Raw genomic sequence first — 21,456 nt, 5'->3', positions numbered from 1 at the left:
AAAGAAAGAAAGAAAGAAAGAAAGAAAGAAAGAAAGAAAGAAAGAAAGAAAGAAAGAAAGAAGAGGTGCGCCTGGGTGACTCAGTTAAGTGTCTTGACTTCAATTCAGATCATGATATCACAGTCTGTGGGTTCAAGTCTCGTGTCAGGCTCTGTACTGACAGCTCAAAGCCTGGAGCCTACTTCAGATCTGTGTCTCCCTCTCACTTTGCCCTTCTCCCGCTGACTCTCTCTCTGTCTCTCTGTCTCTCTCTGTCTCTCTCTCTCTCTCTCTCAAAAATAAATAAACATAGGGGCACCTGGGTAGCTCAGACCATTAAGGGTCTGACATCAGCTCAGGTCATGATCTCACAGTTCGTGGATTCAACCCCATATCTGGCTCTGTGCTGACAGCTCTCACTGTCCCTCCCCTGCATTTGCGCTCTGTCTCTCTCTCTCTCTCTCTCTCTCTCAAAAGTAAATAAATAAACATTAGAAAAAAATTGAAAATAAATAAAAAATAAACATTTGTAAAATTTAGAAAAAAGAATAGAGAAAAAGGGAAGTAGCCAGACAGGTTAATAACAGTAGGGTTAGCAATTAAGCAGAAGAGATTTCCTCCCTTACCCCTCTCTTTTTTTTTAGGCCTGGTATTTTGCATTTTGCTTTTTAAATAGACTTCATTTTTTTTTTTACCATTTAATTTAATTTATTTTTTTTAATTTACATTCAAGTTAGTTAGCATATAGTGTGACAATGATTTCAGGAGTAGATTCCTTAATGCCCCTTACCCATTTAGCACATCCCCCCTCCCGCAACCCTCTGTTTGTTCTCCATATTTAAGAGTCTCTTATGTTTGGTCCCCCTCCCTGTTTTTATATTATTTTTGCTTCCCTTCCCTTATGTTTATCTGTTTTGTATCTTAAAGTCCTCATATGAGTGAGGTCATATGATATTTGTCTTTCTCTAATTTCGCTTAGCATAATACCCTCTAGTTCCATCCAGGTAGTTGCAAATGGCAAGATTTCATTCTTTTTTGATTGCTGAGTAGTACTCCATTGTGTGTGTGTATGTATATGTATATATACCCACATCTTCTTTATCCATTCATCCATCGATGGACATTTATGCTCTTTCCACACTTTATTGTTGATAGTGCCACTATAAACATTGGGGTGCATGTGCCCCTTTGAAACAGAATACCTCTATCCTTTGGATAAATATCTAGTAGTGCAATTGCTGGGTTGTAGGGTAGTTCGATTTTAATTTTTTGAGGAACCTCCATACTGTTTTCCAGAGTAGCTGCACCAGTTTGCGTTCCTACCAGCAGTGCAAAAGAGATCCTCTTTCTCCGCATCCTTGCCAACATCTGTTGTTGCCGGAGTTGTTAATGTTAGCCAGTCTGACAGGTGTGAGATAGTATCTCATTGTGGTTTTGATTTGTATTTCCCTGATGAAAAGTAATGTTGAGCATTTTTTCATGTGTCAGTTGACCATCTAGATGTCTTCTTTGGAGAAGTGTCTATTCATGTCTTTTGCCCATTTCTTCACTGGATTACTTGTTTTTTGGGTGTTGAGTTTGATAAGTTCTTGATAGATTTTGGATACTAACCCTTTATCTGATATGTCATTTGCAAATACCTTGTCCCATTCCGTCGGTTGCCTTTTAGTTCTGCTGATTGTTTCCTTCACTGTGCAGAAGCTTTTTATTTTGATGAGGTCCCAATAGTTCATTTTTGCTTTTGTTTCCCTTGCCTCCAAAAACATGTTGAGTAAAAAGTTGCTGTGGCCAAGGTCAGAGAGGTTTTTGCCTGCCTTCTCCTCGAGGATTTTGATGGCTTCCTGTTTTTTTAGGTCTTTCATCCATTTTGAGTTTATTTTTGTGTATGGTGTAAGAAAGTAGTCCAGGTTCATTTTTCTGCATGTCGCTGTCTAGTTTTCCCAGCACCATTTGCTGAAGAAGACTGTCTTTATTCCATTGGATATTCTTTCCTGCCTTGTCAAAGATTAGTTGGCCATACTTTGTGGGTCCATATCTGGGTTGTCTATTCTTTTCCATTGATCTGAGTGAAATAGACTTCATTTTTTAGAGCAGTTTTGGATTCACAGCAAAATTGAGCAGGTAAGTGCAGGTTTCCCTTATACTTCCTGCCCCCATACATGCATAGCCTCCCCCATTATTAATATCCCCCACCAGAGTGATACATTTGTTATAATTACGGATCCTACCTTGACATATCATTTTTACACAGATTCCATAGTTTACATTAGGATTCACTCTTGGTATTGTACATTCTGTGGGTAAAGGCAAATGTATAATGATATGCATGCACCATTGTAATATCATACAGAGTACTTTCACTGCCTTAAAAATTCTCTGTGCTCTGCCTATTCATCTCTTTCTCCTCCTTACCCCTGGCAACCACTGATCTTTTTACTGTCCTCATAGCTTTGCCTTTTCCAAAATGTCATATAGTTGGAAGCATTCAGTATGTAGTCTTTTCACATTGACTTCTTTTACTTAATAATAAGCATTTAATTTTCCTCCATGACTTTTCATGGCTTCACAGCTCATTTTTTGTTAGTGCTTGATGATATGGCATTGTCTGGATGTGCAACAGTTTGTTTATCCATTTTCTTACTACAGGCATCTTGATGGCTTCCAAGATTTGGGAGTTATGAATAAAGCTGCTATAAACATCCACTATTGTGTAGACATAAGTTTTCAACTCCTTTGAGTAAATACCAGGGAGCATGATTGCTGGATTGTATGTTAAGAGTATACTTAGCTTTGTAAGAAACCACCAAACTGTCTTCCATAGTTGCTCTACCATGTTGCATTCCCGCCAGCAACCAATGACAGTTCCCGATTTTATATATCCTGGCTAGCATTTGGTGGTAGTGTTCTGGATTTTGGCCATTCTAATAGGTGCATAGTAAGTATCTCACTACTATTTTAATTTGCACTTCTCTGGTGACTTATGATGTGGAGCACATTTGCCATTTGTATATCTTGTTTGGAAAGAGGTCTGTGGCCCATTTTTTAATGTTTTGTGTGGGTGTGTGTCTGTGTGTTCTTATTGTGAAGTTTTAGGAGTTCTTTGTATATCTTGGATAACAGTCTGTAAGAAAAGCTTACTCCTGCTGTATCTCCTTTAGTCTCCTACCACTACTATATTCACAACATTTCTGACACCAGGTGTATGGAATGTTTTTTTCCCCACACCAAGCAGTTCTCTGCAACACCAGCTGGCTGTCTTACAATTTAATTCAGTTCCAAAATCAACTGGAATTAGCACAGACCCCACATGTTAAGGACTCAGTCCAGCTCCCCACTTCAAAAGCCAATTACAAGTAGTAGGTTCCCCAGATTACCCATAATTTCTATCTGACTTGGCTACAGATTAGGGGTTCCTATGACCCTCCTGCCACTTGGATTTCATTTACTAGAACAGCTCACAGAACCCTAGGAAACATTTAGGTTTGCCGGTTTATTATTTAATAAAGATATGATAGTGGATACAGATGAACAGTCAGATGAAAAGGTAGATAAGGTAAAGTCTAGAACGATTCCTAACACAGGAACTCTTCTGTCTCCCTGGAGCTGGGGTGCCCCACCTTCCCAGCATGTGAATGTGTTTACCAACCTGGAAGCTCCTCAAACGCCCATACTTTGGGGATTTTTATAGAGGCTTCATCACATAGGTATGATCAATCATGAAGTCAGTCTCAAGTCCCTTTCCACTCCAGGGGAATGGAGAATGGAGCTGAAAATTCCAGGCTTTTAATCATGGTTTGATCTGTCTTGTGCCCTTATCCTGAAGCTGTCTAGGAGCCCTCCAAGAGTTGTCTCCTTAGAACAAAAGACACTCCTATCACGCAGTAAATTTCAAGGGATTAGGAACTCTGCCAGGAACTAAGGTCAAAGACTAAATATTAGAACAAAAGATGCTTCTAGTGTTTTTACCACTTAGGAAATTATAAGGGTTTTAGGAGTTCTGTGCAAGGAACCAGGAAGAGAAACCAATATTTTTTTGTATTATTTCAAATAATGCTTTATCAGATACGTCTTTTGCAAATATTTTCTCCCAGTCTGTGGTTTTTCCTCTCATTTTCTTGACATTATCTTTTGCAGAACAGAATTGTTTAATTTTAATGAAGTCCACCTTATCAGTTATTCCTTTCATAGATCGTGGCTTTGGTGTTATATCTAAAAGGTAATTACCAAACTCAAGGTCATCTAGAGTTTTATAGTTTTGTGTTTTGTATTTAGGTGGTGATCCATTTTGAGTTCATTTTTGTGAAGAGTGTAAGGTTTTTTAATGTTTGTTTATTTTTGAGAGAGAAAGGGGGAGGCAGAGAGAGAAGGAGACAGAGGATCCAAAGCTGGATCCAAAGCTGGTTCCGTGCTATCAGCACAGAGCCTGATGTAGGGCTCAAACTCATAAACTGTGAGATCATGACCTGAGCCAGAGTTGGATACTTAACTGATTGAGCCACCCAGGCACCCCTGTATTCACTTTTTTTTGCTTGTGCAAGTTTAGTTGTTCCAGCATCATTTGTTGAAAAGACTCTTTTCTCCATTGTATGGCCTTTGCTTCTTTTTCTATATTTTTGTGGGTCTATTTCTGGGCTCTCTATTCTATTCCATTGACCTTTCTATATTCTTTCACCTTTACCGGGAAGTCTTGATTATCAGAGCTGTAGAGTATGTTTTAAAGTCTGGTAGTGTCAGTTCTCCAACCTTGTTCTTTCCTTCAATTTTGCGATGCCTATTCGAGATCTTTTGCCTCTCCGTTTAAACGTTAGAAACAATTTGTTGATACTATAAAATAACTTACTAGGATTTTGATTGAGATTGCATTGAATCTATAGATGAAGTTGGGAAGAACTGTCATCTTCACAGTATTGAATCTTACTATTCATGAACATGTAATATCTCTCCATTTATTTAGATGTTTGATTTCATTCTTCAGAGTTTTATAGTTTTCTTCATATAGACTATGTACATATTTTGTTAGATTTTATCTAAGTGTTTCATTTTGGGGGTGCTAATGTAAACAGTAGTAGATTTTTAATTTCAAATTCCACTTGTTCATTGTTGGTATATAAGAAGGCTATTGACCTTTGTGTATTACCCTTGTATCCTGCAACCCTGCTGTGATCACATATTAGTTTCCAGAGTTTTGGTCTCATTCTTTCAGATTTTCTGCATAGATGATCATGTTATCTGTGCACGAAGATAGTTTTATTTCTTCCTTCCCAATCTGTTTACCTCTTATATCCTTTCCTTATCTGATGGCATTAGCAGGAACTTCTAGTACAATGTTGAAAAACAGTGGTGAGAGGGAACTTTCTTGCCTGGTTCTTAATCTTAGTGGGAAAGTGTTAAACTTTTCACCTTTAAGTATGACGTCAAGCCTTTCACCATTAGATGTAGCTATCGTTTTTTTGGTGGCTATTCTTTATCAAGTTTAGGAAGTTTCCCTCTATTCTTTGTTTACTAAGAGTTTTTCATTATGAATGGGTGTTTGATTTTGTCAGAGGCTTTTTGTGCATCTGTTGATACGATCATGTGATTTTTTTTTCTTTAGCCTTTTAATTTGATGGATTGTTAATTGATTTTGGAAGATTGAACCAGCCTTACATACCTGAGATAAATCCTACTTAGTTGTGATGTATTATTCTTTCTATACATTGTGGGATTAGATGTGGTAAATATTTTGTTGAAAATTTTTGCTTATATGTTCATGAGAGATTGATCTTCTGTTTCCTTACTTATAATATTTGTCTGGTTTTGGTATTAGGGTAATGCTGGCCTCACAGAATGAGTTAGGAAGTATTGCTTCATCTCCTGTCTGCTGAAAGAGATCCCCCTCCCCCTTTTAACAGCTTTATTGAGGTATCATTGACATATGATAAAATGCATATATTTGAATATATAATTTGGTAAATTCTGACACATGTATTTAAAGTGGAAGTATTTCTATTTTGTTTCATTTCAAAGCTACAGTATATAAGAATATTTAGCTTGATTGAGTACAAAATATTATGTTAAAAACCCAAAATAGGGGCGCCTGAGTGGCTCAGTCGGTTAAGTGTCCGACTTCAGCTCAGGTCATGATCACGATTTGTGAGTTCAAGCCCCGCGTCAGACTCTGTGCTGACAGCTTGGAGCCTGGAGCCTGCTTCGGATTCTGTGTCTCCTTCTCTCTCTGCCCCTCCCCAACTTGTGCTCTGTTTTTCTATGTCTCTCAAAAAATAAATAAATGTTAAAAAAAAATTTTTTTTAAAAACCAAAATATTGTACATTGAGATATAATAGTTTTATCTGCTGTTTTTTTATACCTTTGGCTTTTATTGGGCAAATATATTATTTTTACAATATAATAACATGTGCATTAATGATACTGGTCATGTCCTAGTGGATCGTAAATTTGTAGCAGACTTTAAAGAGCCAAAAAGAATATATCTGATTTGGAAAAATTAATTTTTTCAAATACATCCCACTGACTACTCATCCCTGGAACTTTATATACACATTGATTATTAGTTAAAACTTCCAGTGTGTCAGAATTTCCATTTGTTAAAAAACAAAACAACAACCATAAAACTTTGTTTCCATTCTGAGCTTTTTTTTTTTTTTTTTTTTTTTTTTTTGCGTATTGTATAACTTTTGTGTTTTATTCCTGGTAAACTTATACTCTCCTTTTTGTTAAGATGGCCTCTACTGATTTACATGAAAGTAAATAGTACCCAAAGGGCCAAAGGCTGAAAAAGTTTTTTCTTGAAGAACCAGCTATTGGCAGATATTGAAAGAAACAAACAAACAAAAATTCAAATATATGCATGTATTTGGCCAAAGATGACGGAAAAATGCCTGTTAATGTTTTGAGGTTAAAACAGTCTTTTAACAAATTTTGGAAATTTGACACTTCTCCCCTAGTTGTACGTAAAAGAATTAGTGAGTATGTAAAAACAGTTTAATAAATAGCAAAAGATACTTAGTTGCCTTTTGGCAACTGACTTTCTTGGTTAAGAAATCAGTAGTTTTTAATAAGTTCATTTACCTGACCATGTTCTATAATACCCATTAAACAGACTTATGTGTTATGAAATTTAAATAATTCAACAGAAGATTCTTAGAGAAAAAGACTTCATTATGTGAGTAAATTACATTCTTAGCTAATGTTTTCTGATTTCAATATCATAATATATATTGAAATCTAGTTCATATATGATACTATATTTTATGTGCTACAGTTCAAATTAAACACTCTTTAACCCTCAAGGGGAACAGAAAAAGTTACCCATGATTAAATCTACCTATTACCTTTTTTTGAACAAAACTTCACATAAATGTGTTTGGGATTCTGAGTTCAGTGACTCCCTGAAGGGCAATTTGGTATGTAACACAGTAAATTGTAATTCCATCAGTTATGGGTCATCTACCACAATCTAGAAATTTCTTCTTTTATAAGTTAAATGTTAATCTTTAACAAAATTACATATTTCTGAGCTATATTTTCCTGTGTTGCCAAGTAATTTCTAGGTATTTAGCTTGATTTGGGGAAAGGACTATAATACTTTCAATCACAATGGGACAATTTTGTAGCATATCATAATGCCTTGGTGACTGACTGGAAGGATCTATATGTGAAATAATTCTCTATGCCCTGAAGTTTTACAATAGCTTTAAAATGCAATGTTTTTTATTTGGCTCAAAAAAATTACCCCAATGCCATTAAAACATTTATACTGCTTTGACTTTTCAGGTTCATATAATGGGCATATTCAGGGTAGCCATTTTAATCTTCATTCCAAAGATAATGCTTATGTTGCATGAATATAACCTCTTTCTCATTTCCTTAACCATTGACAAATGGTTATTTATTTATTTATTTATTCTGCACTTGTTTTTTTATTTTCCGAACCTGGTCAAATTGCCCTACTTAAAACAAAGTACACCAATCAGTGACCAAGAAGCCAATGCAGATGATATATTTGTGAGATTCTTTCACTGGTCCTCTGGTGCTTCTTCCTGAAGTAACATTTTAGCAGTTTGGGCTTAATAACATTAATTGCCAGTACAGATTTTCAGTACTAGTAAAAAGATATGTGGTTACGGTCTTAAAAAACTTCCTATTAAGTGATTATCGTTGACTCCTGATCATGGAAAATTGGGGAGGCATGCTGATGGATTTTGTTATTCTTTTGGAAAATTCAGTGTGCAAATTGGGTGACTGCCCAGTAGGACATATCACTATGCTAGAAAGCATATGAAATATAATACACAGTTTCTGTTATAGAAATATGTGTTAACAGCGGTTTTACTTTAGCAGGCCCCAAATCCCAAAAAGCAAAGGCTACGGGCAAAGGCGCGTCACTCACTAATACTGCAGATGTATTGAAAAAAATCGAGGTAAGGTTTTCTTCTTACCGTAAGAGCAAGCTGTAAAAGTATCATGCCTCCTTCACCTTCTTCACTCTTTACACCTTCTCTCACTTGTTAATCGTACCTAGATTTGGCACAACCAATCCCAGCACACAGGGTAACTAGAAGGATTTGAACATTGTTGGCTGGTAGATAAGGAGGCTCCATCCTGTCCTTCATTACCACTTACCTGTCAACTTACCTTACCTTCTGTCGCCTACTTCCTTTCCCATGTATCCTATTTTCCCCTTGAATGTCTGTGTATTCTTATTTTCCCCTGGCATTGGAATTATGTATTGGAAAGAAACACAAAAGAGTTATATACCTAAAATGTATTTTTTTTAATATTTTTAAATTATTTTTTAAGTTTATTTATTGTGAGAGAGAGACAGAGATAGCGTGCATACGCACAAAAAGGGAAGGGGCAGAGAGGGAAAGAGAGAATCTCATGCAGGCTCCATGCTTACTACAGAGATGGACCCAGGGCTCATCTCACAACTGCAAGATCATGACCTGAGCGAATGTCAAGAGTTAGACTCTTAACCGACTGAGCCACCCAGGCACCCCCTGAAATGTATTTCTTTTAAAAACCTCTCATTGTTTTTTCCTATTATTGTATATGTACTTTTTTAATGCTTTTTTTCTGTCTCATGTTGAGTGCTTTGAGAGAAAAGTACATCTTACGGAACTTAAGTTTATATCTTCATTGTTTTTAATATTTCAAAAATAAAAAAGAGAAAGTATCCAAAAGGTTAATAAACTGAAAATTTCTCCTCCCATTCTTGCCCCTAACCATCCAGTTCCCCCCTTGTAGACAATCAGTATTCCCTGTTTCTTACAGATCTTTCAGAAATAGTTTATGTATAACAAATACAGATTTTTTTCTTTTTCGTTTTAAAGACAAAAGTTAGCATATTACACTCTTCTGCATTTTCATTTTATTACTTGTAATCAATTGGAGATGATTCTATGTCAGTCTGTATACACTTGCCTCATCCTTTTTTTTTTTCTCCTTTTTTGCCTACCCTATAAGAATGAACCATAGTTTATTGAACCAATACCCGATTGATGGACTTAATGTTTCATCTAGTGTTTTGCTATTATAAACAGTGCTGTAGTGAATTCATATTAAGTATGTCATTATACATATGTAAAGTAGATTTCTTGAAGTGCATTTCTTGGGTCAATTCTTATGTGTATTAGAAAATAGGGATGAATATTGACAGATCACTCTCAATGGAGGTTATACCAATTGAGGAAGTCAAGGCTTTAAAACTTTTACTTGTTGGGGCACCTGGATGGCTTAGTTGGTTAAGCGTCCAACTTCAGCTCAAGTCATGATCTCACAGTTCCTGAGTTGAAGCCCCACATCAGGTTCTCTGCTGTCAGGATGGAGCCTGCTTCAGATCCTCTGTCCCCCTCTCTCTCTCTGCCCCTCCCCCACTGGCTCGCACACGTTCTCTCTCTCTCTCTCTCTCTCCCTCTCTCTCCCTCAAAAATAAAATAAACATTAAAAAATAAAAATAAAGAAAACTTTTACTTGTTTGGTCAAGTTGGCATAGCTATGTGGTAACAGAAACTCATGTTTGTTATTTTATTTTTTAACTAGTACTTGAGCTGGAGATAACATGTATGAAAATAAAGCCAGGAGGATATTGAAGGAAAAGTGATAACTGTCAGGTTTAACTGTGGTAGAATGGTGGATGAGGTTGCAGAACTTGCCAACTTATATTAACTGAACACAGATTCAGACTGTTGTCAAAGCTTCTCAAAACTGCATATGACATGTGCTATAAGGAAGATTGATCTGAATGTAGTCTCATCAGAATAAATGATGCTTCCAGGTTTTCTACATTTAAACACCTTTTTCATTTTGCACATTGTTAAAATTAGAGTTTTAAATCTAGAAATCTAAATGAGTTAGCTTTATTAACTCTGAGTTAAAGAGTAAAATTAGCTTCTGGATGACTCTATTATTGTTTCATTTCTTTAGCAAAAGTAGTTGCAAATTTATTATAATAAAACTTATTTGGGGGCGCCTGGGTGGCTCAGTCAGTTAAGCGTCTGACTCTTGGTTTTGGCTCAGGTCATGATCTCTCAGTTCGTGGGATTGAGCCCCACATGGGACTCTGTGCTGACAGCATGGAGCCTGGTTGGGATTGTCTCTCCCTCTCTCTCTGCCCCTCCCATCCTTGTGCTGTCTCTCTCAAAATAAATAAATAAACTTAAAAAAAAAAAGCTTCTGTGGATGGAGAAGGAGTAACATACAGTCAGATCTCATGATTAATGTGTGAATAATCAGACAGCAGTAAACTAATATTTGAGCTTGTATCTGTTTGATTTACAGGAAGGCCTCTCTGTAGGGTAGCTATGTATTATTTAAACTAGAAGAACTGTTCCCTTTCTATAAGTTAACTGTTTGCAAAGTGTTTTCATGTTATGTCAATCACATTATTCTTACAACAAATCTGTAAGAGAGTAGGGGTAAATAGTTAAATCTCACAGAGGAGAAAATGGAGACTAATAAGCAGACAAACCAAAAATAGCAGTTTAACACAAAAAGAATAAAGTAGTGAGAGAATGTGTGTGGCTCTGAGATCATTTTTTTAAATTGCAGTTATCTGCAATAGTTCACCGATTTAAGTATTTTATGGGTTTGATTTAGATCTACGTGGTAGAAATAAAGTTATTATTTATTTAAATATATTTGAGGTGGCAGTAATGGAAATAAAGACTTCCTAGTCATACACAGCACTGAATGAATTCTATATTTGAAAAATATTTTCCTTGATTAGCTTGAATAAGTGTATATCTAATTGTGAAATAATAGCTAATAGTAGGATTTTTCAGATATAGTGTATACTTTTCACAGAGTTAAATAAACATAGCAGCACAGTTTTCTTTTAACTACACAATATTCATGGGTTGTAGGCCTCTTTACCGCAATATGATTAAAATAGAAAAGAAAAAACTCCATATGTTAATGTCAACATAGCATCATTATATGTGGGTATGTGTGTATGTGTGTACGTATTTACAGACACTTCAAAAGATCTATAAACACTATTTTATATTCGCAGGGCTCAAATTCACGAACCAGGAGATCATGACCTGAGCTGAAGTCAGTCGCTTAACCGACTGAGCCACCCAGGCACCCCAGAGAGCATTCAACTTTTGATCTCAGGGTCCTGAGTTCAAGCTCCAGGTTGAGAATAAAGCTTACTTTAAAAGTAAATAAATAAAGGGCACCTGGGTGGCTCAGTCAGTTAAGCATTTGACTCTTGATTTTGCTTTGGTTCAGGTCATGATCTCACAGTTCGTGAGTTCGAGACCTGCATTGGGCACTGTGCTGCTGGTGCGGAGTCTGCTTGGAATTCTCTCTCCCTCTCTCTCTGCCCCTTCTCTCTCAAAATAAATTAAACAGGCATTTTGAAATGTTATCATTATATTCTCTTTTCTCTTTTCATGTTGGAAGGACAAGAGAATAACATCCTGAAAGTGTCTCTCCATAAACTGAATCAACTCAATATTTTAGAAGGAGGTAGGAAGGAAATCATAAAAATAAAGCATTGTGCATTAGAGCTGATACCCTAGCAATACCTGAGATCTAGTTATGAACTAACAAAAACAAAGTAAATGCTAGTGTAATGACAAGACAGAGAGTCCCTCCTTTTTTTTTTTTAATTTTTTAAAAATGTTTATTTATTATTAAGAGACAGACACAGAGCATAAGCAGGAGAGGAATAGAGAGAGAGGGAGACACAGAATCTGAAGCAGGCTCCAGGCTCCAAGTTGTCAGCACAGAGCCTGACATGGGGCTCGAACTCACAAACTGTGAGGTCATGACCCGAGCTGAAGTAGGACGCTTAACTGACTGAACCACCTGGGCGCCCCAAGAGTTCCTCCCTTCTTGAGTGAACTCACAGTTTCCTAGCTGGTGGCCTGGAGTTTTAGAATAAGATGATAGGTTAACTATGTTCTCCTAAGCTAAGCAGGGAGGTTAAAGTCTAGTGAATTCCATTTAAGTTAATGAAGTTCAAGGGCACCTAGGTGGCTTAGTTGGTTGGGCATCCAACTTCCGCTCAGGTCGTGAACTCACAGTTCATGAGCTCGAGCCCCACATCGGGCTTGCTGCTGTCAGTCTGTCAGCACAGAGCCCACTTTGGATCCTTTCCCTCTGCCCCTCCCCTACTCATGTGCTCTCCTTCTCTGTCTCCCTCTCTCTCTCTCTCTCTCTCTCAGAAAAAAATAAAATAAAATAAAATATTTTTTAATTAATGAAGTTCATTTATACCAGGAATTGGAAAAGAGAGGTGATGGTGAAAAATCAGATGAGGAAAATGAAGAGAAAGAAGGAAGCAAAGAGAAAAATAAAGAAGGCGATGATGATGAGGATGATGATGCTGCAGAACAAGAGGAGTATGATGAAGAAGAGCAAGAAGAGGTAATGGTCTATTGGAGGATGGTAACAAAGTTACTAAGCTTAAGGATTATCTAATAAGATTCAGATATATGCTATATAATTAAAATAACAAACCAAAACCAAGTTGATGGGTACCAGGGATGTATCATTATCACTGCTATCAATTCCTCAGTGTCAAGAGAATTATTATTGCATTGAAATAATGATACTAAACTGAATGTAGGAGGTAAAAATAACTCCAGAGGCAAGTTTGTAAGTGGAAGTCCACGAGTTAAGGAAATTGATCAGATTAGCTTAAGATTTGTCTACATAAAATTTTAAATCAGCAATGACAGTAATTAAGGACTTAGTCACTAAATTCAGAGTCTGAAGAGGAAATCCCTGCAATGCATACCATCATGTTTTAAATCCCAAAGTGCATGTGGACCCTGTCGGGGAACATGTATGATCCAACCTCAAGTATCCGACTGAGGCAGGACTTAGCGGTTTGGGTTTGGGATTTCTAACTTTTAGAAACATGGTGCATTTCAAAATAGAGACAGTCATTTTTGATTATTTATTTTTGAGTAGATTAACTTTGTTGGTTATGGCACCTTTGGGACTTAGATACCTCTTGCAGTAGTCCTAGGCTGAGAGTTTCTTCTCCATGACAGTGCACTTTGTTTTCACTCCATTATAGCTCCTTACATGCCACCGAATCTTGTCTTTACCTGAAACTGCTACAGCTGTGAAATCTTTATTATATGCTTTAATTAGTTTACATTAAATTTTGGATTTTTTTTTTTTTTAATTTACATTGGTGTAAAGGGAGAGGTCTGGATCCATTTTTATCTATCTCCAAATGGCTAGCCAGCCGCTAACCTCATTTATTAACACTTTTCTTTCTTCACTGGTTTGAAATTCCCCTGTATCAGCTCTCAGATTCTCATTTCGACTTAGATGTATTTCTGAGATCTGGTTTTGAACCATCACTCTGCTGATGCAATTAATAGAAGCTTCTGATTATTAACATTTTTGGAAGAATTTTCCTGAGTATTCTTTATTCTTCCAGATAGATTTTAAATTTAAACATTTTAAAATTAAACCTGTCTCCAGCTTTCTTTCCGGATCATTCACTTTTTTATTCCTACACTCTGACATGTCTGAGACCGCCAGGCTCTCTGATTCTCTATTTCCCCTTCATTGGTTCCTTGTCTTAATTTCCTTCCCTAAGGGACCTAGACCCTTGCTCACCCTTTAACTGCTTTCCTGCCATTCCTCTCTTCCCTTGTCCTCCCAGCACCCACTTGAGATCAAAGTAACCTGTGATCAATTCCACTGTCTCCGCTTTTCCCCTCCAAACTGCCTATTGAGCTTTTTTGAGGAATCACAGGAACCCATGCCACTAAAACAACACTAGCCCCTTTTTGTTGGCTTACATGATTTCTCTGTTTCTCTTGTCAAATCCTCTGTCTATGGCAGTTATTTTAGATCATCTCTTTTCTTCTTAATCCCTTTCCTTGACTACCTTTCCTTTCACTCTTAGCAGATAATAGCATCTTCATACAGAAAATGAAGCCATCAAGAAGATACTCCCATAATTTCATGTCCTCTGCCTTCAGACTAAATGTCTTTCCTCCTTGTTTTTGTTTTTGTTTTTTTGTTTGTTTGTTTTTCCAGTGGAAGAAATAGGCTTCATCATATTTGGAACTAACTGTCTTGCCTTTTTGGGGGTGGGAACCATAATCCTCATGTCATTTCCCTTTTCATATTTTCAATCTCTTTTCCTACTCATATTTTCCATTCATGCATTAAAACATGTTCATCTCTCGGGACACCTGGATGGCTCAGTCGGTTGGGCATCTGACTTCGGCTCAGGTCATGATCTCATGGTTTGTGGGTTTGAGCCCCACATCGGGCTCTGTGCTGACAGCTTGCTCAGAGCCTGCAGTCTGCTTCAGATTCTGTGTCTCCTTCTCTCTCTATCTGCCCTTCCCCTGCTCATGCTCTGTCTCTGTCTCTCAAAAATAAATAAATGTTAAAAAAAAAATTAAAAAAAAAAACAAACAAAAACATGTTCATCTCTCATTATGATTCCCCTCCAAGTGTGCTGCTGTGTCCTGGGAAGTTGTTTAGCTTGCTTCACTTGCTCACTGCCCTGTAACCTCCTGTATTTAGTTCTTTTTCATCTGATTTCCACCTACATGCTCTTAAAATTGTTGCCACCAAGTTCACCAATAAATAAAATTCAGTCCTTATTTCACTGGACTTTTCTGCAACATTTAACACTCTCACAACATCATGATTAAAATATTATTTCCTTTATTTAAATTCAACAAATAAAGGTAATTATGGCATCAGCTATATGCCAGGCGTTGTGCTGGATGCTAAGACATAGGCAAACATTGTTGCTTTTCTGGGTTTTTGTGACACAACACTTCTGTTTTCCTAGTCTGGTACCTTTTCGTGGTCTCTTTTGAATTCTTTTCTTTCTCATCTTTAAATGTTAGTATTCTTCAGAGTTCTTCCTTTGGAATTCCTTTTCTCTCTACAGTCTCCCTGTATGCATCCTTATGCAAAGTTTTAGTTGCCCTATATATACCTATTACTCATTTTCTTTCATTCAGTGTGTTTTTATACTAAGTGGTTCTTAGAATTGTACTAGACACGGGGAATATCAGGATCAGATACAGTTCTCCCATCAAGGATATTGGTTTAGTGGGGAGACACACAAGAGAAGAGACAATTATAATATAATGAATAATGCTATGGTGTAATACCTAGTTCAGGATGTTACAGGGGTACGTAAGAAGGGCACCAAACTCCATTTTAATGATATGAAAGAAGGTATCTCAAAAAAGACAATCTGAAGACTAAATCTCATCAAGATGAAAAATGGAGTGGAGGATAATTACAGATAGAGGAAAGAGTGTGGAGAAGGCTTACAGGCGAGGAGGGTATAGCATACTAGTGTAATTGACCAGGTGAGTCACTATGGCTAGGCTGGAGGATGTAAGTGGGGGTGTGTGGAGACATGAAGCCAGAGACAAAAAAAAAGGGGGGGATCTTAAGTACCAGGCTGAACAATATTACCCTACCCGGAGTGCTGTGGGGAGCCATTGAAGGGTTTTAAGCCGTAGGGTAGTTTTATCATATTTGTATTTTAGAAAGCCCAGTTGCTTGGATTGGAAGGAGCCATGGTTAGACCATGTTTGAAAGTTTGTTGCTATGAACCAGTGGTTCTCTACCAGTGGTAATTTTGCCCTCTGAGGTATATCTGGTAATATTTGGAGACATTTTTGAGTGTCATAACTGGTCTTGGGGGTCATGGCGTGCTATTAGCTTTTAGTGGCTAGTGGCTTGTTTTCTAGACAAGGCTGGCTTTTGGAATGCTCTGCTTATAAAGTCTGCTTGAGGTGAGCTCTGTTGAGAGTAAGATCTTTCCTAACAAGAATAACAGACATCAGGATTCTAGTAGTTTCAGAATTCTGTGTTAGGCCTTAGCAAAGCACTAAACAGTTTATATAAATATATTTCCACTTTAATAGAGAAATGATACCTGTTTTGAGTATGAGGCTGCGTGAAGGATGAAGAGGGGAGATTAAAGACTTTTCTATATTTATTCTTTACTCTTTTTAGCAGTCAATTAATGAAAAAATCATGCTAATTAACTTACTTGATGAATTGAGGATTTGATAAGCATTGTTTCTGAAGAGTAAATGGAGCAACTATATATATTTATTTATAACTATATATATATGTATACTATATATATGTATATATATGTATGTATATATAAGTATATACATGTATATATGTATATACATGTATATATATGTATGTATGTATGTATGTATATGTATATATACATATGTGTGTATATATGTATATATGTATATGTATATATATGTATATATATATATATATAACTATCTATATAACACCTCTATGTAAAATTCAAGAAATACAGACTTTTTCTTTCCTCGGTCTTGTGAATATTGTTATTAAAGAAAAAAATCAAGCGTTCAAATGAAAGCCAAGAACCATTTAAGCCATCAGTTTCAACAAGTTCTCACTTTGTACCTGTATCAATATTATTAACATCATGAAATTACCTATTGTGAATCACTGAATGTACTTGGAGGTGCTCATGTCTAAAGCATAAATTGCATGTGCTTGATTTGGAATAGTGGAGTATCCCTTCCAATTTCATTTACAGTGAGGTTCATTTGAACTCTCAACCGTGCCACACCTCCCCTGTACACTAGCCCCAGGCTTCAGCCATATTTCCAGACATCATTAGATTTCTTGGCAACAGAGAAACCAGGCCATCTTACTGGAGATGATACGGAAACTTACTGGATATAGAAACTTACAGTGTTGAGGGAAGACAAAGTAATGAAATCTATATCTGAATAATGCAAGTTGTCTTGCATTATTTATATAAAGTTACATAGTAAAAAATCCCACCACATAGATACTTATAAAGCTGAAATCCAGATGCCTTTCTTTAGAGAATAGTCTTTATTTTGTTACTGTATCGTAACTCCTGTTATAGAGAGTAGAAATGCAGATTAATATTTTTATGGCAGATTTCAATGATGTCCAAAAATCTAGTAACTAGTAAAATAAACATCTATGGACTTATCACCCAGCTTTAACAATCATCAGTTTATAGCCAGTCTTTCAACCACCCATTCATTCACCCAGTCCACTCCTATCCCGCCCCACTTCCATTCCCCATCCACCTTGGATTATTATAAAGCAAATCCCAGGCATTGTATCATTTCATCCATAAATATTTCAGTATGGACTAAAAAATAAGGACTCTTTAACAACATCACAACATCATTAGTACACCTAATATCCTTAATATCATCAAATATTAAGCCAATGTTCAAATATTTTCAATTGTCCGCCAAATTTTTTTTGTTTGTTCCAATCAAAATCCAGATACATCCCATACACTGGAATTGGTTAATAATGCTCTTAAATTTCTTTTAATCCATATCCAAAATGGATTTTTAAATTTTTGATAGAAAGCACAGAAATATCAGGAATCATTTACATAGATAATAGTCTTACCCTGTCTTAATAATTGAAATGTTCCCAGGAGTTTAATCCCTCTTAACCTCAAGGAAACTGAGGGCTCCCAGATGGAATATGGCATTTTCTAGGTTTTTTTTTTTTTTTGGTATCTTGAGGCTTGTATTTTGATAGAAAGCAAAAATCCCTCTACTTCTGCTCAATTACACATCAGGACTGAAAACCTCAGTTCTGGTGTACTTGAATGTTAATGTAAATTGGCTTTGTTTCTTGATTGTACATTTGTTTGGAGTAACTAATTGGTGGTTTGGCTAACTAAACCCTGTATCATCTTACTGAGGTATAATGAATTCGATGTATCATTCTACTAAGGAGTAACGGACATTCCTTCATTTTCTCTTAACTAGTTGGTGCCTGAGAATAGTAGGAGGTGATGGTCTTGTGGAAAGCAGCACAGGTAGATGGGAGTGAAAAATATTTAAGGAGATGAAATAGCAGAGACTTTCTTAAAGCGGGATATATTTTCTTATTACCCATATTTGATATTCATAAATTAAGATTAAAGGGACAGCCTAAATTATGTTTTTTAATAATGTTACTAATTCATTTTAATGTTAACTGAGAAATTTCTCACTTCACTTAGGAAAATGACTACATTAATTCATACTTTGAAGATGGAGATGATTTTGGTGCAGACAGTGATGACAACATGGATGAAGCAACCTATTAGCTATGGAATGTCTCCAAAAATATCTTTATGATATAGCTTCTAAATATTTGGACAGACTTGTTTTCTATTTCTGATAAGGAATGAGTATTGTATTTTTGTTCCCGTTTTGTTAGACAAATATTTGCTGTCAAAATACTCAGAACCACATTGAGTTTACATACTAGGTACCTTACCAGTTAGTCTCTGATGCTCTGACATTCCTTCTCAACACCCTGTCATGCCTCTTATGTGTTCAAGTGGATTTTTTTTTTGTATTATTCAGATTTGAATGTGCCTAGAGTTTTTGCATCTTTTAATCTATGTATTCATACTTGAACAAATTATTCTTGTTTAACTTGATCTGTTGTAAAACTAGTACTGGTCATCATAGTGGATTTCTGTAATCTGAACATTGATTAATACTGCACAAGGAGCACTTTAAAAACAAAGAAACTTGAAAATAATTTTATCTTTTACTTTTACATGGTATGTTCTGTGCTACGACTACATAAACCTACCTGAGTTCACAACGGTGTAATTTATGAGATTGGAAGTTTTGTGATCAAAAACATACACGCTGGGGAAAATGCCAGATTTTTGAGGTGTAGTGGCTGCTGTTAAATTTCATAGGACTCCTAGTTACCCAAGTGATTTATATCACAGTGCAGAATAAAACTCAGGTCATTTTAAAATCAAGATCAATCTTTTTTGTTTATTAAAAACTAGCTCCCCTGCTTTTTTTCTATTTTGGCAGGGAAAATACCTAAAAACCCTCAGCCTCCAAAGACACACAAATGCCAAAGATTTTCAAGGGAATTCATATTATGTATTTTTAGATGATTGTTACCTACCAAAAGGAATAAATTTTCTCTTTAGGGAAGGTATTACCTATTACCCTGTAACCTTGAGAATCACAGCCAAATTCTATTTCTGCCTTTACCATTAGACTCAGTCCTGAAAATGAGCTTGGTTTTCTGTGCCTTAGTTTCTCCACCTGTAAACTATTTCCTACAAAAATTGCTTAAACACCAACCAAAATTTGCTGTATGTATTCATTCATACCTTATAGAAATGATCACTTAATTTGGCCATCACCCTCTAAAAAATTGTAGCTTGGTAAGTGATTTAAAAGTTTTAAAAATCAAACATATTTTCCTCAAAAAATATAATCTGATTTTCCCATCGTGTATTCTGGAGGGGAAGATTGGAGAAAATGTATATTGTGCCATTTTGTAATGAGACTTTCTCAGGAAAAAGATCACTTTCAATTTTAATACCTCCTCAGTTAATTCAAGATGCGTGTGAAGACCATAGTTCAGTGCTGTGTTGATCATATGTGAATTATTGAAATAAGCTTCTGGGAAATTGTAAACATTCTAAATGGAAAACAGGAATAAAAAAGTCCACATTAAAACAACAATCTACTGGACTTAGAAGGTCATAAAGTTTCCAGTTGTAATGGGCAAATAGTCACTTAGGATTATTAATTAAAACATTGATGTTTTAGGGGCACCTGGGTGGCTTATTCATTTAAGCATTGACTCTTGATTTCAGCTCGTCATGATCTTACAGTCGTGAGATGGAGCCCCACGCTGGGCTCTGCACTGAGTGTGGGATTCTCTCCCTCCCTCTCCCTTTGCTCCTGACCCACTTGTGTGTGCTTGCACACATGCGCTCTCTCAAAAAATAAAAATTTAAAAAATATTGTTTCATTCTCTCACTTCCTTAGTACCTTAGCCAAATACCACTTAATTTATAGAAATCTGATCTCAATGGTTCTATTTACTGCTTTATTATAAATCTGCAGATAACTTTGTGAATTGAGCAAATGCACTGAAGTATTTTTCCTAGCTTTCAATTTGCCTCCACAATTTTAGTCCAGCAGATGGTAAGACAGCCCTTTTAGGTAAGGATTAGCTCCAGGAGGCTCCAGCCATCTGCCTTAAGTGCATTGTCTTCCCCCCTTGGAAGATCTTTGTAGAAGTTTAAGGTTGACCAACCGTGAGAACAGATAGGTAGTATTTGCAGGCTGCTTTACCAGCATGAGTCTTGTTTTTCTGGCTTAAATTCTCAGGGACTGTGAAGTTAGGTATTCCATAAGAAGGTAAACTTTAATGCAAAGATAGCCTCCTATATATAAAAAAGTACTTGAAGTGTCTTTAAATTTGCTATATTAACAGGCATACCTTTTTGCTACAATGCTTATTTTTTGTTTACACATTAAATTCTTACAAAACAAAATTGTGTCCTTTTGTTTTATATGAACGTTTTATTTTGAGCCTACTTAAATATATTTGATAGAGAAAATACAGATTTTACCTAGTAAAATATTTATTGAGCAAGAATGACACTATCAAATATTCTTGAATAAACACCAACAAAAAAGAAAACTCAAGGTGATTAAAGTCATGATAAATTAAGATTTGGCAGTGTAATATTAGTGTGATCACTAGTATCACAGACCTACACTGGATACAACAGAATGCTAAGAAATCTGGAGGATCTTGTTAAACTTTCCATCCCCACCATAACGTACAGTGTCAATGGCTTTGCCTTAATATGGTTAAAGGCTCTAGAGTTAGTAAGAACTTTTTATTAAAAAGTAACTTTAAGTACAATTTTAAGGAAAAGTAAGGATTACACCACAAATTCTTCCACTAAATAAATAAAAGCTTCAAACCAACTTTTTCAATTCTTTTTGCTACTGGTAACTTTTAAAAATAAAATACCCTTGAAATGGAAAGGTGGTTTTATGATAAAATTTACACATAATTTGTTAAATGTCTGACCCACAACTTGCTAAGAAGTCATGGATCATGCCTTTTAAGGTCATCTTCTCTGATATCGAAGAGCATCCAAAGAACACTCATCTGAAATTTGTTTTCAT

At 36.0% G+C, this 21,456-nt stretch overlaps 1 protein-coding gene across 6 annotated transcripts in view; it reads left to right on the top strand.

The window, feature by feature from the left end:
* Positions 1-19,033, top strand: part of POLR3G (RNA polymerase III subunit G) — a 103,602-nt gene extending 84,569 nt beyond the window's left edge. For 4 of the 6 annotated variants that reach the window (XM_040448853.1, XM_040448871.1, XM_040448835.1 and 1 more), the window contains exons 6-8: positions 8,318-8,400; positions 12,710-12,856; positions 18,504-18,590. In XM_040448853.1, the coding sequence (XP_040304787.1) occupies positions 8,318-8,400; positions 12,710-12,856; positions 18,504-18,590 (317 nt within the window). Of the gene's footprint in view, positions 1-8,317; positions 8,401-12,709; positions 12,857-18,503 lie in introns of all 6 variants that reach the window. The other 2 variants (XM_040448879.1, XM_040448843.1) reach the window with 2 other exon arrangements.
* Positions 19,034-21,456: the final 2,423 nt, after the last annotated feature.

The sequence above is a fragment of the Herpailurus yagouaroundi genome, unplaced genomic scaffold (assembly GCF_014898765.1).
Source record: "Herpailurus yagouaroundi ecotype Mexico unplaced genomic scaffold, PumYag 29, whole genome shotgun sequence".
NCBI lineage: Eukaryota > Metazoa > Chordata > Mammalia > Carnivora > Felidae > Herpailurus > Herpailurus yagouaroundi.
This window is presented reverse-complemented; position numbering and strand designations above follow the sequence as displayed.